The 16,925-nt window shown below is 40.9% G+C and overlaps 1 protein-coding gene across 3 annotated transcripts in view; it reads right to left on the bottom strand.

Moving 5' to 3' along the window:
* Positions 1–7,543: 7,543 nt before the first annotated feature.
* GTF2A1 (general transcription factor IIA subunit 1) overlaps positions 7,544–16,925 on the bottom strand; it is a 44,766-nt gene continuing 35,384 nt past the window's right edge. For all 3 annotated transcript variants that reach the window (XM_074996667.1, XM_074996668.1, XM_074996669.1), the window contains 2 exons: positions 16,678–16,767; positions 7,544–12,011 (listed from right to left, as the gene is read on the bottom strand). In XM_074996667.1, coding sequence (XP_074852768.1) covers positions 11,904–12,011; positions 16,678–16,767 — 198 coding nt within the window. In that variant the 3' untranslated portion in view covers positions 7,544–11,903. The remainder of the gene's footprint in view (positions 12,012–16,677; positions 16,768–16,925) is intronic.

Here is a 16,925-nt window from a genome sequence, read left to right as displayed (position 1 = left end):
AGAAATTGCACTGCATTGTCTTCACCTCCCTGGCCCCAGCAAAATCACTCAGCTTTCAGTGGCTTGTTTCCAGCCAATAGGAGTTGAGCAATTTTTCCTGGGGGTGGGAGGGGGTAGGACCAGCATGTGGAACTGGCAATGGGAGGTGAGAGATTTTTTTTTGTCACATACAGGGGTAGCACATGAAGCTCTTCCCATCTCTGCAGCCCTAGGGGCTGGATTAAATGAGTTGGTGGGCTGGATGTGGCCCATAAAGCCACACCTTGCTTCTGCTGTGTCCTCCAGAGTCAGACCTTGAGTGAGCTGCTTATGCTCTTTGCGACTTGGCCATGAAAGTCAACAGCAGGTCAGTTTTATTGAGAAACCAATTTAATCTCGTTTCCCAGCCCACCTCAGAGACCAAGTCCCTTTCACTGTTACAAATGGGTGTGAAGTCACACATTACACATTGTAGACGAAACATAAGGAAAAACCATAAATGTCATGCTGGCAGGGTGGCACACCACAGCAGGCGAAAAAACTTTCTGGTCCTGGGACACTATTAATGAAACTTGGCTAAGTTTGAGTTCCCTGGTTACAATTCTCCCTCTGATAGATGCACTGTTAGAGGCAGGACACCGGATAAACGAGGCAAGCCTTTTGGGGAGCGTGTGGCAGGGGTAAGTCATTTCATGGATTGGCAGTACTATGGTTTGTAATTCAAACACACAATGGCAGGATTATAGCCAGACCTTAGATAACTAGGGTGATACAGTTCAGGCTCTGTGATGTAACACCTGAGACCAAATCCACAATGGGGGGCGGGGGGGAGGCAGGAGAAACAGAACTCTTCTATGAGTGTTAAAACTATTGTAGCTGAGTGGTACAAGGCCAGATGCAATGCCCTGACTGACAGCTGGAACAATGCTATTGACAGCCTTATTGGCATGTGGCCCAAGCAGGGTAAAGCAGACAACTTGTAAGACATTGCCAAGCGGAATATTCGAAAAATGACTGCTGCAACAATGATTGTGAGAAGGCACTGATGATACAGGGACAGCTGTGTTAGCTGGCCCTGTGGCCACCAGAAAGCTCTAAAAACCAGCATTTCTGGGTCCTGAAAGTTCAGCTGGCACAGGGGGTTGGCATGTTGCTGCTGCAGTTAGGTGAAGGAACAGCTGCTGGGGCTCTATGTGCTGCCCTGAGAGCTGGTGCTGTAGCACTGTTTGGCTGTAGGAGGTGACAGCCTGCAGAGCTGCCGAGCCACACCTCCACTTAGGTGCTCGCAGATGTTGCTCAGAGCAGGCGCCTCTAAGGCTCTTCCGTGCCACAACCGCCAACCTTCGCCCCGCTCCCCCCAACATACCAATGATCTCCCCTAGCCCAAGCACTACACCCTGTAACCACCTCCCCAACCCCAGCCTGGAGCCCTTTCTGCACCCCACACCATTCACCCCCTGCTCCACTCCAGCACCTCACCCCCCACCCCACACATCCAACCTCCTGCCACAGCTCAGATGCCCCTCCTGCACTCTAAACCCCTTGACCCTCACCTGTAGCCATCTCCTGCACTCCAAACTCCTCATTCCCAGCCCCATCCAACCCCTTTGTGTTCAGCCCAGCTCCCTTCCCCAGCCTCCTGCCTCTGGCTGTAGCCCCTTCCTACACCCTACACTTTTAGTTTCCCAGACTATTTGCCTAGTCTGACCCACTCCCCTGCCCCATTCCTCCAGCATGCCAGCTAACAAAGATTCTGCTGTAATCAGCATAGCTTGCATCTTTCAAAACCTTGGCCTGTTGGATATTCAGGTGTCATCTGTTCGATTAAATGCCCTTGTAGGCTTAGAAACTGGAATCCAGCCCACACGAGAAAGCTGGAGTTCCATGGAATATTGGAGTACTTTTTGGCTTACCAAGAAATTTGGCAATAGGCAGGGCTGTCGGGAAAACATTCTGCTTGTGATAGTTGAACAGTAGTTACTGATTCAAGGTTTACTGTGTAAGCAACATGCGCTTATGCTTAAAAGCCAGGTCATTTGTTTTTCTGTGGATTTTTTTTTTCCATGTAAAGAAGTCACCCGTCCAAGCCCTTTAGGTCAGAACAGCATTATTTTAAAACAACATTGTGAATTTCTGGATTGGTGTGTTACACAAGTGAGTTTTCAAAGGACATCTACCTATGGGAACAGACCATTTGAAAAGGTACTAAGCAGAGGAATGGATATTTGTTTTTTAATAGCATCAATATAATAATTATAGAGGCCCCATTAGGAAGTATATGGAAGACAATTAGAGAGTGAAGGTAGGTGAAGGGCTATCTTTTAGTGGACCAACTTCCAGTAAGAGGAGAGACAGACTCCTAGGGCAGGGGTGTCCCATACAGTCACCACTCACCATATGTGGCAAATAGGACACTGCATGGTGGCAAATGTGGCTCTTAGAGCCTTTAAATATGGCTCCTTCTGAGAGCTGCAAGCAGAGAGTGCCATTCACCTGCTCCGTGCATGTGGCCCACTTTTTGGCAGGAGAAATGCATGCCAGTGGCTCTGGCCCCAGTAGCTTGGTGAGTCCCCGGCATTGAATTAGAAGGGGGTGCGTGCGCGTGCCCGGCTCTGGGTGAGGACATTCCATTACAGGCGGGGGTTGGGAGGTAGAAGGCATATGAGATGTGGTGAATATCGAAAGACAACAATCACAAGTGTGGTGATCTCTGAATTCCTATTGGACGCCACGTTCCAGGACAGTCACCATTTATGGATTATTCCTGAAATTCAGAAAACTGACTAGAGAAATTGTTTGGTATAGAGCAGGGATTCCCAGCCTACAGGTCATCATTAGATTTGTTAAGGGTCACCAGCTAGGCCGTTCCCAGTACACATGGCTGTTAAAGAAGCCATTTGCAGTTTCTTAACAATGCGACCTCAGGCAGATATCTATCACTAGAAATAGCAATTACTTTATGTGTAGGTACTGAAAGCGTAACACTTGAATGAATTGGTTTTAACGACTGTTTCCTGCTGGGAGCAGGAGGATGGGGAAGCCACCCAGCTTACCAGCCCCTGTGAAGTGGCTGTGGGAGAAGGGAGCATGTCTAAGGCTGGTGGCATTTAGGAATTTGTGGGGGAGGGGAATCTAAGACTGGGGGTGGTCTAAGACTGGGGGATACCTGGGGCTAGGGTGGGGTGGTGGTAGCAACTTGGGGCTATTTTGTGTTCAGCCCCTGGAACATTGAAAAATTGCCCTGTGGCTCCCAGAAAAAAAAAGTTGGACCGCCTGCCTTACGTGTTATGAAGACTGCTTCTGTGCCTTTGACAGTCATAGTGGGCCCAGGCAAGCTCCTTAGTAGTCTCTGGCAGTAATTTTTACCCCTCCCCCATTCTCTCTTACCCACTTTTGCCCCCTCTCTTCGATTTAGCTGATTTCTCAGTTTCCATTTTTTTGTTTGTGACTCTCCCCTAGCCCTTCCAGCCCGAGTGTGGGGTTTAAGACAGGGGCGAGGCAGATTGAGGATGAGTCTTTCCCCCACAACAACTCTGATTAAGTAATACACAGCATTACTTTATTAATGTATTTTCCTTTTTTATGGAATAACTATTAATACATAAACAGGAGGTGCACAACTTTATATTCTTGCCTCAGGCACAAAATTAGCTAGTTGTGACACTGCTTCCCCTCCCCCCATTTCTGAAGTGCCTTGGGTCACCATATCTTCCTGAATTGTCAAAATAGGCCCCTATCTGGAAAAGGCTGGAAACTACTGGCATTGAAACAAAGAGAAAGCCATGCTGGCTTATATACTATCAAAACAAAAAAGCAAGCCAGTAGCACTTTAAAGACTAACAGAATAATTTATTAGGTGAGCTTTCATGGGACAGACCCACTTCTTCAGACCACAGCCATACCAGAACAGACTCAATATTTAAGGCATAGAGAACCAAAACAAGTAATCAAGGTGAACAAATCAGAAAAAAAGAAATGATCAAAGTGAGCAAATCAGAGAGTAGAGGGGCAGGAGAAGAGTCAAGAATTAGGATAAACCCAAGTATGCAAATAAGCCCCTATAATGACCCAGAAAATGCCCATCCCGGTTCAAACCACATGTTAATGTGTCACATTTGAATATAAAAGACTTCAGCAGCCTCTTTCAAGAGTCTTGTGAAAATTCCTCCTCAATAAGATGCAAACTTTTAAGTCATTAACAGAATGGCCCACTCCATTAAAATGCTAGCTGAGCAGTTTGTGGATCAGGAGTGTTTTTATGTCTGTTTTGTGCCCATTAATTCTTTGTCTAAGAAAGTTTGAAGTCTGTCCAATATACAAAGCATCTGGACGTTGTTGGCACATGATGGCATATATGATGTTAGCTGAGGACCATGAGAATGTGCCCATGATTCTGTGAATAACCTGGTTAGGTCCAGTGATGGTATCTCCAGAATAAATGTGGACAAAGCTGGCAGCAAGCTTTGTTGCAAGGAAAAGTTCCAGGACTGGTATTTCTGTGGTATAGACTGTGGCTGTGGGTGAGAATCCTCATAAGGTTGGGAGGCTGTATGTAGGAGAGAACAGACTTGTCACCTAGGGCCTTCTGAAATGTGACATCCTGATTAAGGAGAGGCTGTAGGTCTTTAATAATTTGTTGCAGTGGTTTGAGTGGGGGCTGCAGGTAATGACCAGTGGTGTTCTGTTCTTGGCTTTTTTGGGCCTACCTTGGAGTAGCTGGTCTCTGGGTATTCGTCTGGCCCTGTCAATTTTTTTTTTTTTTTTTTTATTTCTTCTAGAGGGTAATTCAGCTTTATGAATATTTGATAAAGGTCTTGTAGTGTTTGGTCTCTGTCAGTAGGATCAGAGCAAATGCGATTGTACCTAACAGCTTGACTGTAAACAATGGATCTAGTTATGTGTGCAGGATGGAAGCTAGAAGCATGTAGGTAACTATGCCACTAACACTCCCAGCTATCTGTGAGGTACCACCGACTTCCTGAGGAAATTAGACAAAGAGTTAATGGGAACAAAACAGACAAAAACACTCCTGATCCACAAACCGCTCAGCTAGCATTTTAATGGAGTGGGCCATTCTGTTAATGACTTAAAAGTCTGCATCTTACTGAAGAGGAATTTTCACAACATACTTGAAAGAGAGGCTGCTGAACTCTTTTATATTCAAATTCAACACATTAACACGTCGTTTGAACCAGGATGGGAATTTTCTGGGTAATTATAGGGGCTCATTTGCATACTTGGCTTTATCTAATTCTTGACTTCCCCCCGCCCTTCTGCCCCTCTGATTTGCTCACCCTGATAATTTTTTTTCTGATTTGTCCGCCTTGATTATTATTTTTGGTTCTCTGTAGCTTAAATATTGAGTCTGTTCTAGTATGGCTACGGTGTGAAGAAGTGGGTCTGTTCTGTTCGAGAACTCTTTCTGAATATATATGATCCTTTGCAGCACAGTAGGATGATAGTTTTTCCCAGTACTTACTGCTGACTGTTTTATTTCAGTCTGTAGGAACTCAGGATTAAACCTGTTTACTGGACACTAGGCAATCAGGAAGGTTGCCCAGAGGTTGACAGGAAGATTCCACTCTTCTGTAATTGACTCATAGAGTTTAGAGAAATTTGTTACGTTTCATCCTGTTTCCCCATTTTCCTCTATTAGAGCTCAAGTTTCCTCCCTTTCCCCATCTGGCAAAGACGGTCTGAAGACAAGATCATAGTAGATGATTGGCTCTTTGGGAGCTAATAACTCCTTACGTTACCAACTATAAAGTCAGTAAGGATTAATAATTATGCTCTGTACTAACATGTGTTCCTTTACACAGAAGCCATAAACCGAGCATATAATTTTAGTAGCATGAGCACCATGTAGTCTCAAGATTTTAAGTCCATCTCCTTCAAAACTTGAGACCCAAACTCATCACTGATCAAAATCATAGGTGGAGCACAGCTTGTTTGCTACCTTGTAAGACTGGATTATCGTTATTATGTCTGGTATCACTATCTTCTGTTCTTCCTTCTCTCTTCTCAAAGAGAAAACAAACAAAAACAAAAACAACCCACAAAGGGTTGACCCAGGAAATAATATTTAAGCAGAAGTTAATTGGCGAGTTGGCCATCAGAGAGCCACTAACTATCCTGCAGGTACAATTCTTAACCAGACTTCACTTTTCTTTCCCCAGCTGCTTTACCACTGTAGTTGCACAGTATTACAGGTCTTTGGATATATAACAGAAACCTTAATACTGTTCTAGAGCAAGTAGTTGAGATGATGGAAAAGATACTCAGCAACAGGTGTCCTTCTCATTTGCAACATCCAGCAGGAAGACTTCAAATATAAGAGAAAGTTCCTATGTCTATCATCTTTCCGACACCTCCACAGTATATCTAGTTACTCTTGGAGATGGGCTGAACCAGATCGGGAAGTATTATGCCAAGAAATCCCAAGGCACTATATCTCCTACTTTACCTCAGCCTTCTGCCTTTCACATCAGCAATAGCACAGCAATAATATTTTTTTCCAATTGTCTATGAGTTGGCAGCAGAGGCATTCTGCAAAATGGTCACCTAGAAAAACATGTTATTTTTAACTAGCATCACAGTATTTTTATTTTTCCCCTGTAATTGAGCACTTAAGTGTAGCTGAGAAAGAACAGGAAGAAAAACTTTCAACATTATTATATCTTTTCCTTCCCAACAAGGGATTTGCTTTAGCTTTCTAATAATTTGTCACTTTTCTGCACTCTCAACTTTTCAGCATACTACTTAAAAATATGGACCTCAGAACCACACGCACTACACAGCAGTGCTCAACAATATGTAGTGTTCCACTGTTTACGTATCAAAGGATCATAAGCTCTTTTTTGCCAATGCATTCCATTAGGTGCTCAGGTTCAGTTACTTGTCCATTGCAACACACAAATCTTTTTTCAAAGTCGTTGCTTTCCAGGACACAACCCAACACCCTATAAGTATTGTGTACATTCTCTATTCCTGGATGTAAGGATTTTGACATTGAATCCTATCCTCTTTGAGCTGTAAAATAAGCTTAATGCTGATACAAGCTAACCATTAGCCTTATGATATTTAAATCTTGCCAAGGACTAACAGTATATCATCTGGTTAGACTGGAAATAAGGACTTCATTAGTGAAATGTGTTTGTCAAAGCTAGGTGCTTATGTTTAGAACAAAAACTTTTGCACCCAAAGCTCATCTTACATTTCCAGTTCTTCAGACTATGCATCTAAGTTTACTGGGATATATGGTTAGCTTTTTTCCTTTGCCAAAGGTCAATGTTTGTGCTAAATTTGAAACTCCAACCTTAAAATGAAAAACTGACTTCTCATAACATTGTGAACTACGTTAAATGGAAGAGACTATACAGCAAGTTCACCTCAGCAATTAAAAGAGAAGCATTTGCATTTTTCTTGCTCTGAACAAAATCCACTATATTATGAAAGTACTTACAGAATCCTATCAAAGTTAAAACAACTGTGTATGTGTAACTATTTAATCAATCAGAAAAGATTAAATAAAATCGCAAGCTTATTTTTTAAATAACATCTTTAATTAAAATTTTTGCAAAGGCAAAATATTAAACTTAAAATAGGTCTTAGTACATCAAAATACTAAGCTCTCTAATTGTATTCCAAGCATGGCCTTTGAAACATAATATCCTGTATATCACAGAAGAGCAACCTTGATCTGCAATTGTACAGAATGAATTTTACAAACATAATAAATATATTTACCCCCTTACACATAACAGTATATGTACAACAGCAGTTGACAATAGTAGCTCAGAACAGCAAAAAAGGATATTCCCCTTCCCCATATTTTTAGTACCCTATGCACATTGGAACAAGTGAACATGGGATAACTACACATGTAGCTAATCCAAAATAGTTCTTCCTGTTTAAAAAAGTTCCTTTTTAACAGGCAAGCCAAACTGAAATTTAAAAAAAGTGAACTACTTCAAAGTGTAGGCAACTGCAAATTGATTTGTAGGAAACAAGGCCTAGCTTCTTTATACGCTCCAAGCACTCAGCATAATAGGAAACCAAGACCAAAAACACCAACATAACAACATACAAGCTCCCCCATCTTTTGTAACCACTGAACTAAAAATCAAACAACTTTGCAATTTTTTTATAAAAATTTAATTCAAAGTTGTATAAGGCAGCCCAATAAAAAAGTGTGCAGTACCCTAAAGCCACAAGTCTAATTCTTAAACATTTTATTGTATTCTGCAAAATAAAAAAGGAACTTTTTCAAATGGAAGATAAATCTCAAAGTGAACTCTAGTGAAAAGGGTCTCATTTTACTCCTGCATTGGAATTACAAATTCTTATGCTGATAGTGTTTTAGGGTGACAACTGCTTTCAGGTACTGATGGAGGATATGTTACTTTTATAAAACAAAACTAAAACCCATTAAAATTTACTCGCCTCTTACTTCAAAAATAGACCCCCTCCCCCCAACCAAACCATTTGTACAAAGCTCTGTTATGTCACATTTAGAATGCTATTTGCTCTTTTCCAGCACTGTGCTTCAGCACCAAATCTCATCCTTTCAAGACTAAACCTGTCACCACAACCTTTGTAACTTGTAAATCATGATTTATTGCCAGGAAAATTACTCATCAAAAAGTAGCACGTAATTACAATGCAGGAACAGTGAGAATGAAACTTCAGACATTTTGCCACTAACATTGGGGGTGAGGGGGAATAAAGTTAAAAATTTTATTTAAATAGTCCAATATAAAGTTCCGTATGTGACTAAGTCTCTAGTATGTCCTTACCAGACAACATATTTTTATTCCTTTTCAACTTTGATGTTTTTAAATGATTGCACACACTAAAAAGCCAATATAATTAGAACTAACGTGTTTATGATTGAAGCACTGAAGGACATCTACTGTCTCAAGAATCCAACAACGCTTGAGTATCATCATGCTGACAAAGCAGGAATATCTGCAAACTGAGAAGGCACAAGACTCCCAACTTTGTCCAGATGCTCTGAAATCTCCATTAGCTCTGGTGGTTAATATTTTAACCACAAAGTTATCATTCCCATTTTTTCCATCTTAAGTCAAAAAAAGGTGCTCTGTTATCTGTGCAAATCTAAACATAAGCCCTCTTGAAACCGTTAATCGCCTTCATAATACTGAACTATTTAAATGAAAAACTGTTATAATTTCAAAAATTATCATTTAAAACCTATGAACATGGGAATCCCTTGCCTCTGAAAGGAATGGTTTCTATGGAACCTAATGAAATGGTCTGATCAATTACAAAATTAAAACCATGATTAAAATGCAAGTACAATAATAAAATTAAGCTAACTAGATTCTTACACCAAGCTGCTACAACAAAATTAAAACAAAACATGCTTTATGATTTAAAAAAGGAACACTTGACATAGAAGTAAGAGCACAGTTTGGTTTGTTTACATTTGACTGGCTTTCAGAAGATTTCACAGGTAATTGTATTAAAAAGACCAAAACCCTCATCTGCCAACCATAATTAATTTGCAAGACACCGTGCAAGTAGATGGTTCCTAAATGTCCTTCAAGATAACCTAAATTTAAGTCACCTTTAAAGCTGTGGTATCCCTTAAAATAAATAAAAAAGCTATGCAATGTCTGCTCTAAACATGTGGGTGAAGGACCCTAAATGTAAGAAGAGATTAAATATGTTGTACAGTAATCTGGGTTCCAGTAGTATGAACGGGAATCTTTAGCTAAAGGGGTTTCATTGGTTCATTTGTGCTGCATATGAGATTTATTCTAAGTCCATATTTAAATAATTTGAAAGGCCATGAATCTACTCATGACAGTCATCACCACTACTCAAAGATACAGAAGAGAAGCAAGGGCAATAATTAGTTGATAAGTAATAGATGTCACTGTAATCACATATAATTTAAAAGTATAGTGGTATATTAAAATCACAAAATTTCGGTTTCATATAGAGAAAAAGTAAATACCATTCATGTTGAGAGATGCTGAAGTCCAAAGCCAAATTTCTATTCTAAATGATTACAGCATCAATTACCTATGAGTCAGTAACATGAGAAACTGAACTTTAATGACATTTACAATGTAAGCAGACCAGGTGGTTTACTAACAACATATGGCTCTACATGTGAATAAAGGACAGTTACATTCTCTTTAGTGACACCACAGGTGCAAAAACATATATAGCTGCTCAGATTCCTCCTTCCTTGCAATATACTGTGAGTTTCCTGTAAGCTACTGAGACTGTGAATGCACTTGAAGGTCAGTAAAGACAGACAGTTAGGGGAAACAGAATGCAGTTAATAAACCGTGCTGATTAAATATACTTGCAATTTAATTAAAAACTATTTTAAAAGTTTCTTTTTGTAATACCGAAAGCCAAGAAGTAGTGGGTAAAGTCTCTGCATCTCCAGTTCTCCCTAATTTGAGTTAAATTTGCCTTCCTGTGCCTTCTTTTCATTGCTTTTCAAGTAGCTAGTAAGAACATTAAAGTTGTGTTATAATGGGGAGCCACAAAATGCTTGCTCATTCCTTCGTTGGTAATGTTTGATCTACCCCAATTCCAGTTCCCTCTTCTCTACTGCAGAAGGGACTCCATTTCAGAAAGCCTGATTTGCAAATAAAACCACCACACAAAGAAAGGATGTATGTGCCCTAAAATGTCAAAAGCTTCTTCCTATTTATGACATGTCACTTTCAGACAAGTGATATTACATTAGGGCTTAGCATATGTGATGAACTAATTTTTGCATTACCAAGACATTTTAATTTTTGCTTACATTACTCTAACAAAATAAAACTATTTCCTCAATGATGCTTTTAAAAGAACAAAATCCACCAAAATTGCATGTCATCTGGTTACCTGCAACACATCTTAACTTTTTAATAAGAATATACTTAAAAATTACAGGGTATTTTACAGTTAAGCTCTGTTTCTTGATTAGCAGAACTCCAACTAAGGTATAAAAGGCTATATAAATATAAAACCTTCCCTTCTCCAATTTTGTTATTTGTGTAGTATTTGTCCAACAGTATTCATGGATGTAAATGTAGTCGGTGGTTAGAGGAATGCATACACTAAGAGATCAGACTACCTGGAGCTTTCATTCATGAGGTCTCCAAGACACTAATCTTTTAAAGAGAAGGAAAACTACCACAGACAGGCAGTCCTCTGAGCTCCATCAGGCTGAACCACTTCAAATGCCAAGAATATATTTAAAAATAAAGTGGTTTGATTTTTTCAGAAGGAGCTGCAGGTGCTCAGCATTTTTCATAAGAGTGATTCATATCACATTTAAATGGTTTTAAAATATAAGGAAGTATTTTACATTTTGTAACAGGTAAGAGTGGGAATTTGTTTATGGTTGAAGAACTGTGAAAAACTGTAGTTAAAATTATATGTGTATACAGCAGAATTAAAAATGTTATACAAGATAATTAAAATGTATCAACTTAATTCTTACTCTTCTGTACAAAGCCTGCACACAGTTCAAACAATATTTTGACCTCCCTCACTACCAAAAAGTGTTCAGAACAAAGATTTGTACATACAAGCATTTTCAGACTAAGAGTATATCAAAAGGGAAGAGTTCCTTCAGTTCAGTGGAAGAAATGTTAAAACCTTAACCCAAGGGGAGGAAGGGCGGGGGGAGACAAAGCCTTGCATGCTAATTACCAGCTGCAGGTACCTGTATATAGACTTGATAATTAAGGTATCCCAGACAATGTTAGCTGCTACAGTCCCATGGCTTTCCCATATGAAGTAGTGTCTATGTTGCCACGCTCTACCTTTGCTGTGGTAGTTGTTCATACTGTTTTCTGATGTGCAGACATAAGTTTTGGTTGAAGTTTATGTCCTACTCTCAACCTTACCGATTTTTCTTTTTTTCTAGTTTTTTGTCTTAAAAAACTTCACCATTCTGCATCTCCAATGGCTTTGGAAAATACATAATCTCTTCCATTAAGATTCATTATGCCATCTTTCAGGTGAAACTTCCACTTGTTTTTACTCCTGTGGATCTAAAAAACAAAAAAATACACATACTTAAATAGTACTCTATCAGAAACAAGTAGCAACTTCAGAACTAAACTGACAAGTTTGAAAAAGAAAATTTAGAGAATGATTGGTCACATAATAGATCATCTCATATATATATATATATATATATATATATATATATATGTACACACACACACATACATATATATATATATATAGAGAGAGAGAGATCTAATCCCAGGATTTGACATGAAGTTTAACTGCACATCTGGCGGACCTTTTGTGGCTCATTTCTAGCCAAGAGCAAGGTCCCACAGGAGCCATAAATAAACCCTGTATCCATAGAAATTGTGAAATCCAATACACACATTTTATGGTAGAAAAAGGAACGTAATTTAATCTAACATGAGTGAATACCCCTTTCCTGTTGGAACCGGGAATACAGGAATCCATTTGTAAATGGTACAATTCCAGCTTTTAGTCACTATACTGAAGACATGGGAGACAACTGATTTGACCAGCCCGGGATGGAAGAGGCAGCAATCCAACTCTGACCTTTTACCTTCATTTGTGTAACCCCTGTTTCTGCATACAGCCAGCAGGAAGGTAAGAGGAAAGTGAAATAGGCCTACTACAAGGTAGGAACTTGACTTCATGAAGTTCAGGTAGTACGTGTAGGCTGAAGAGGCGAGTTGAACGACTTCCACATTTAGAGGTTATTAGAAGTTTCTCCTGTGTCTAAAAAAACTCCACCCGATACAAAATGCATCATCTGTCTGCTTTACAGTCAAACTGAACATAAACACATCATCCCACCATCCTACTTTCTGCACTGGATTCCCACAATATAGAATTCAATTCATGGTCTATAGCAGCGGCTACCAACCTTTGCAGTAACACAGCACAGTTCAATGGAGACAATTCCAAGTCACACCCACTTTTTTCAGCTGAATTGATTGCACATAAACATCACATTTACTATTTATTATAGTTACAGTCTTACTAGAGAGGTTTGCAACATAATTGTGTGTACAACAAGCTAAAGAAGGATCAGATGCATTAATGTTTCAAATCCAGCACAGAATACATGGTCTTAGACAGTGAAAATAGACACACTTTCAAAATCTGCTCAACACCATGCTATGGATGTTCAGTAAATGAGTAATCACTGCAAGCAGGCTCCTCTCCCTACCAACCTGTTGGAGCCAGGATGCAGCATTTAAACTATGCCCCAGTTCCAATAGGCTCCCCCCAACCCCTTGCCACAGCAGGGAGTGTGGTGGGCTCCCTGCCAGCTTGTTCGGCCTGAAAGCAGCATTTCAGCTGCCTCCCAGTGCAAACAGAGTCCTGAGGGGTTGGCATTTCCTCTCAAGGTAGCTCTGCAGAACACCACCATGGGAGCAGGGGGAATTGACGAACCCTGTGCCACTGAGGCAGCCTTGCTGTTTCCACCCCAGTTGGCACCAGGTTGTGAATCTATGCCCCTCCTCCCACCCACCTCAAAAATTAAAAAGCCACTGACAGGGGAAAGCAACTAAATTTCATGGCACACTTGGACAGTTCTCATGGCGCACCAGTGAGCCACAACACCCTGGTTGAAACCCATTGGTCTGTAGCCTGTCATTTCCCAATTAAAACCCTGGTGTACAAGAACAAGAACTCTGTCATGATCCTTCTTTAATCATGCACAGTATGCCTAGACACAATCCTTTACTGAGAGTTCCCTATACTCCTAGGACACAAATAAGGAGCGTTTTCCAAAGACAAGTGGCAGCTGGGTGCCTGACTTACCTTTGTGCTTTAGAAATAGTCTTGCCTTAGCAAACTGTAACAAAGAGACACCTCAGGCAAAAGAGGTCTAAAATAAAAACTGAGAGTCCAGGTCATTCTAACAAAATAAACTAGTAACTATGAAACCAGTAAGAAAAAAAAGGATCTCCAAACAAGTCACTACATGAAATTGTTATCAGCTGACTCACGCAAAAATAGAAACCCAGTCATTCCCAGAACACAGAGCGAGAACAGTACAACTAAAACCTTGGTGTCCAATATGGTCTCCATTCGCTACATGTGGCGAATAGGAGACTACATTGTGGCAAATGGAGCTCTTGGAGCATGACACCGGGCTAGAACCTGACCCCGTACCACGGGGCCAGAGCCTGAGACCCTGCCATGAGGCCTCCCGCGGGGTCCCAGCCAGAGCACAGCACCAGGGCCAATCTCAAGCTCCTGCCACGGGGCCCCCACCAGCGCACAGTGCCGGGGATGGATCCTGAGCCCCTGCTGCAGGACCCCGCCAGAGAGCAGGGTCAGAGCCTGAGCCTCTGCTGTGGGGTCCCTGGAATGTGGGACCGGGGCAGGGCCCTCTCATTGGACCAGAGCTAGTTCCTCTGCCATGGGGCCCCTGCCAGAATACAAGGCCAGAGCTTGAACCCCCACCACAGGGACCTGCTGGAGCCCACTGCAGTGGATCCCCCACCAGTAATGTGGGATGAAGGGCAGATGGGTGGGGAGGTCTAGGCCAATACTTCGTCTCAGAAAGGTAGTAGACCCTTGGGCTAGGGGGGTGCAGGGCTCTGAGGAAGGGGCAGGGCATTTTTTAGTGGGCAAAGGGGATATGGCAAATAGGGAAAGACAGCAAGCACAAATGTGGCAATCTTTGAACTCCCATTGGACACCACAGAACTAAAAGAATTGATTGTTCAATTTTGGCTGCCTGCTATACAAAAATACATTTTATTTCAAGGTGCCGTAGGACTCATTTGTTTCTTGTAATACTTTGACTTGATTAAATAAGTCCACAGAAGGAATACCTGGTAACCTGTAAAAATGGATTAAACTATGTTCAATTGGAGGCCTATTTTCATTCCAGATATTTAAGCGTACAGTCACTTGCCAAACTGTGCCAGCCACATGCATCTTAAAAAGTACAAATCACATTAAGTCACCAACTATTTCAACACATACACAGTAATTTTAGGAATAACCTTTTTCATCTATTCAAAATATTTACACACCAGCACAGTAAATGACAGAACACCTGAACACACAGGATGTTGTCTAGACTAGCCCCCAATTTCAAAGGGGACATGGTAATTAGCGTGTTGGGAGATTACTAATGAAGTGCTGCGGAGTAAAGGGACTTTGGAGGACCACGGGCACTTCGAAGTACCTGCGGCTCACCCGCAGCTACACGCAAGCCGGTACTGTGAAGTTTCACACTTCGAAGTTGCCACGGGGGAGATTTAGCCTAACGAAGCACTGCCTATGCACCGCAGCACTTCATTAGTTATCTCCCAACACCCTAATTACCATGCCCCCTTCGAAGTCGGGGGCTAGTCTAGACACAGCCACAGTTTTCCAGATTTCCAGCTGCCCAAATGATATTCTTCCTTTGACAACAGTAATGTAAGAGAAAGTGTGTCAAGTTCTGAGTAGTGACTATGCAAGACCCCTGGAACTTCTCACTCACACAAATAGCTCAACTTTTCACTCACTATCTTCCACAAAAGGAAAGCAAAGTTCCATGCTTTCAAAGAATTCAGTGCTTATTATATGTCAGGTAGAGGAGCATATTTTACTTGGCAGCTTTTCTGGTGGATTCTATTAGTATGCTAACAGAAGATTAGCCAAATATAACTAAATACGATCACTGAAGCGAAAAACAGATTTCCACAAATGTACTGTTAATGTTTCAATGTGCTTGGCCAAATAGGAGTATTTGCTCTCTAGTCTAATTAAGTGTACCCCATCCTCTGAAAAGTCTAGTAAAGCCATCCAGACTGGTAGATCACATATAAAATTGTTAAGAGTGCAGCACCAAAACCAGAACATACCTAGTAAAACCATATTGCTCAGATGATAAAGCATTAAATACTCTGAAACACCAGGAAACACAACAAAATTCAACCTGTCTATCTGCCCACATATTGAACCTGCTGCAAGAGGTTCTGCTGGGGGCAGGGCAGCATGCCAGCAGCCAATGGGAGCCGAGAGATTTTGCTGGGGGTGGAGGGCTGTACCTGAAGCTTTCCACCCTCCCCAGCCATCAGTGTGGGCCAGCACCACATTTAGAGACTTGACGAGATGTACCCAGCCCGTGGACGGTATCTTGCCTGCCCATGGTCTAAGTGTTCAGATGTACATTAACATTACCACTCTGAGCATTTTTCCTGTTTTATGGGAAGCTTAATTTTTTTTCTTCATTCAAATTTAAGCCGCATTTCCACTGTCAAAAGAGCCTTTGTTGTGTAATCAACACACCGTGATCCTATGAACCCAGTTTTTAGACAAACAATAAAGGAGAGAAATCTACCAGAACATCTCAAACAACAAACATATTACTTGCCATCCCAAAGAAGTGATCTTTTTTCCAGGCACACTGGTAAGACAGTGTAAAGAAAAAAAGTTCAACCACTAATTCTAACTGAGCTTTACTTTACTTGTTTACTTGAAACTGGGGTATAGAAACACAAGCTGGAGATAACAGAAGATATATAAATAGTTTTACATGTTGAAATATTATATAAAACACCATACAATATCTGATCACATAAAATAGTACGATATGTTTAGCCCTGTGTATACACACACTGAAATGCAGCCTAAATTCGTGATTTGATGGGGAGCACTGAAAGAACAAGGAAAAGTGACATTCAGAAAAATTCTGTTCTTTTAGAATTTTACCTTATCATATTGGCACACGACAACATTCTCCGTATCGAACAGCTCTTGCCCTTCCTCATCACTTACATCATCTTCACTATTAAGGGGCTCCTAAAAGAAACATTTGGAATAGTTTATCATAAACTGACTCCAATCTATTAAGATTATAGGTATTTTGATCATATGCATAAAAATAAGCTGTGGTTATAACATGAATAAGGGTTGAGTGTGGGAGGAATGAGGCTTTGAGATGAAACTTTTCAGAGGCG

This window comes from Carettochelys insculpta, chromosome 6 (assembly GCF_033958435.1).
Source record: "Carettochelys insculpta isolate YL-2023 chromosome 6, ASM3395843v1, whole genome shotgun sequence".
Taxonomy (NCBI): Eukaryota; Metazoa; Chordata; order Testudines; family Carettochelyidae; genus Carettochelys; species Carettochelys insculpta.
The sequence above is the reverse complement of the archived record's forward strand: the minus strand, read 5'-3'. Positions and strand labels throughout refer to the sequence as shown.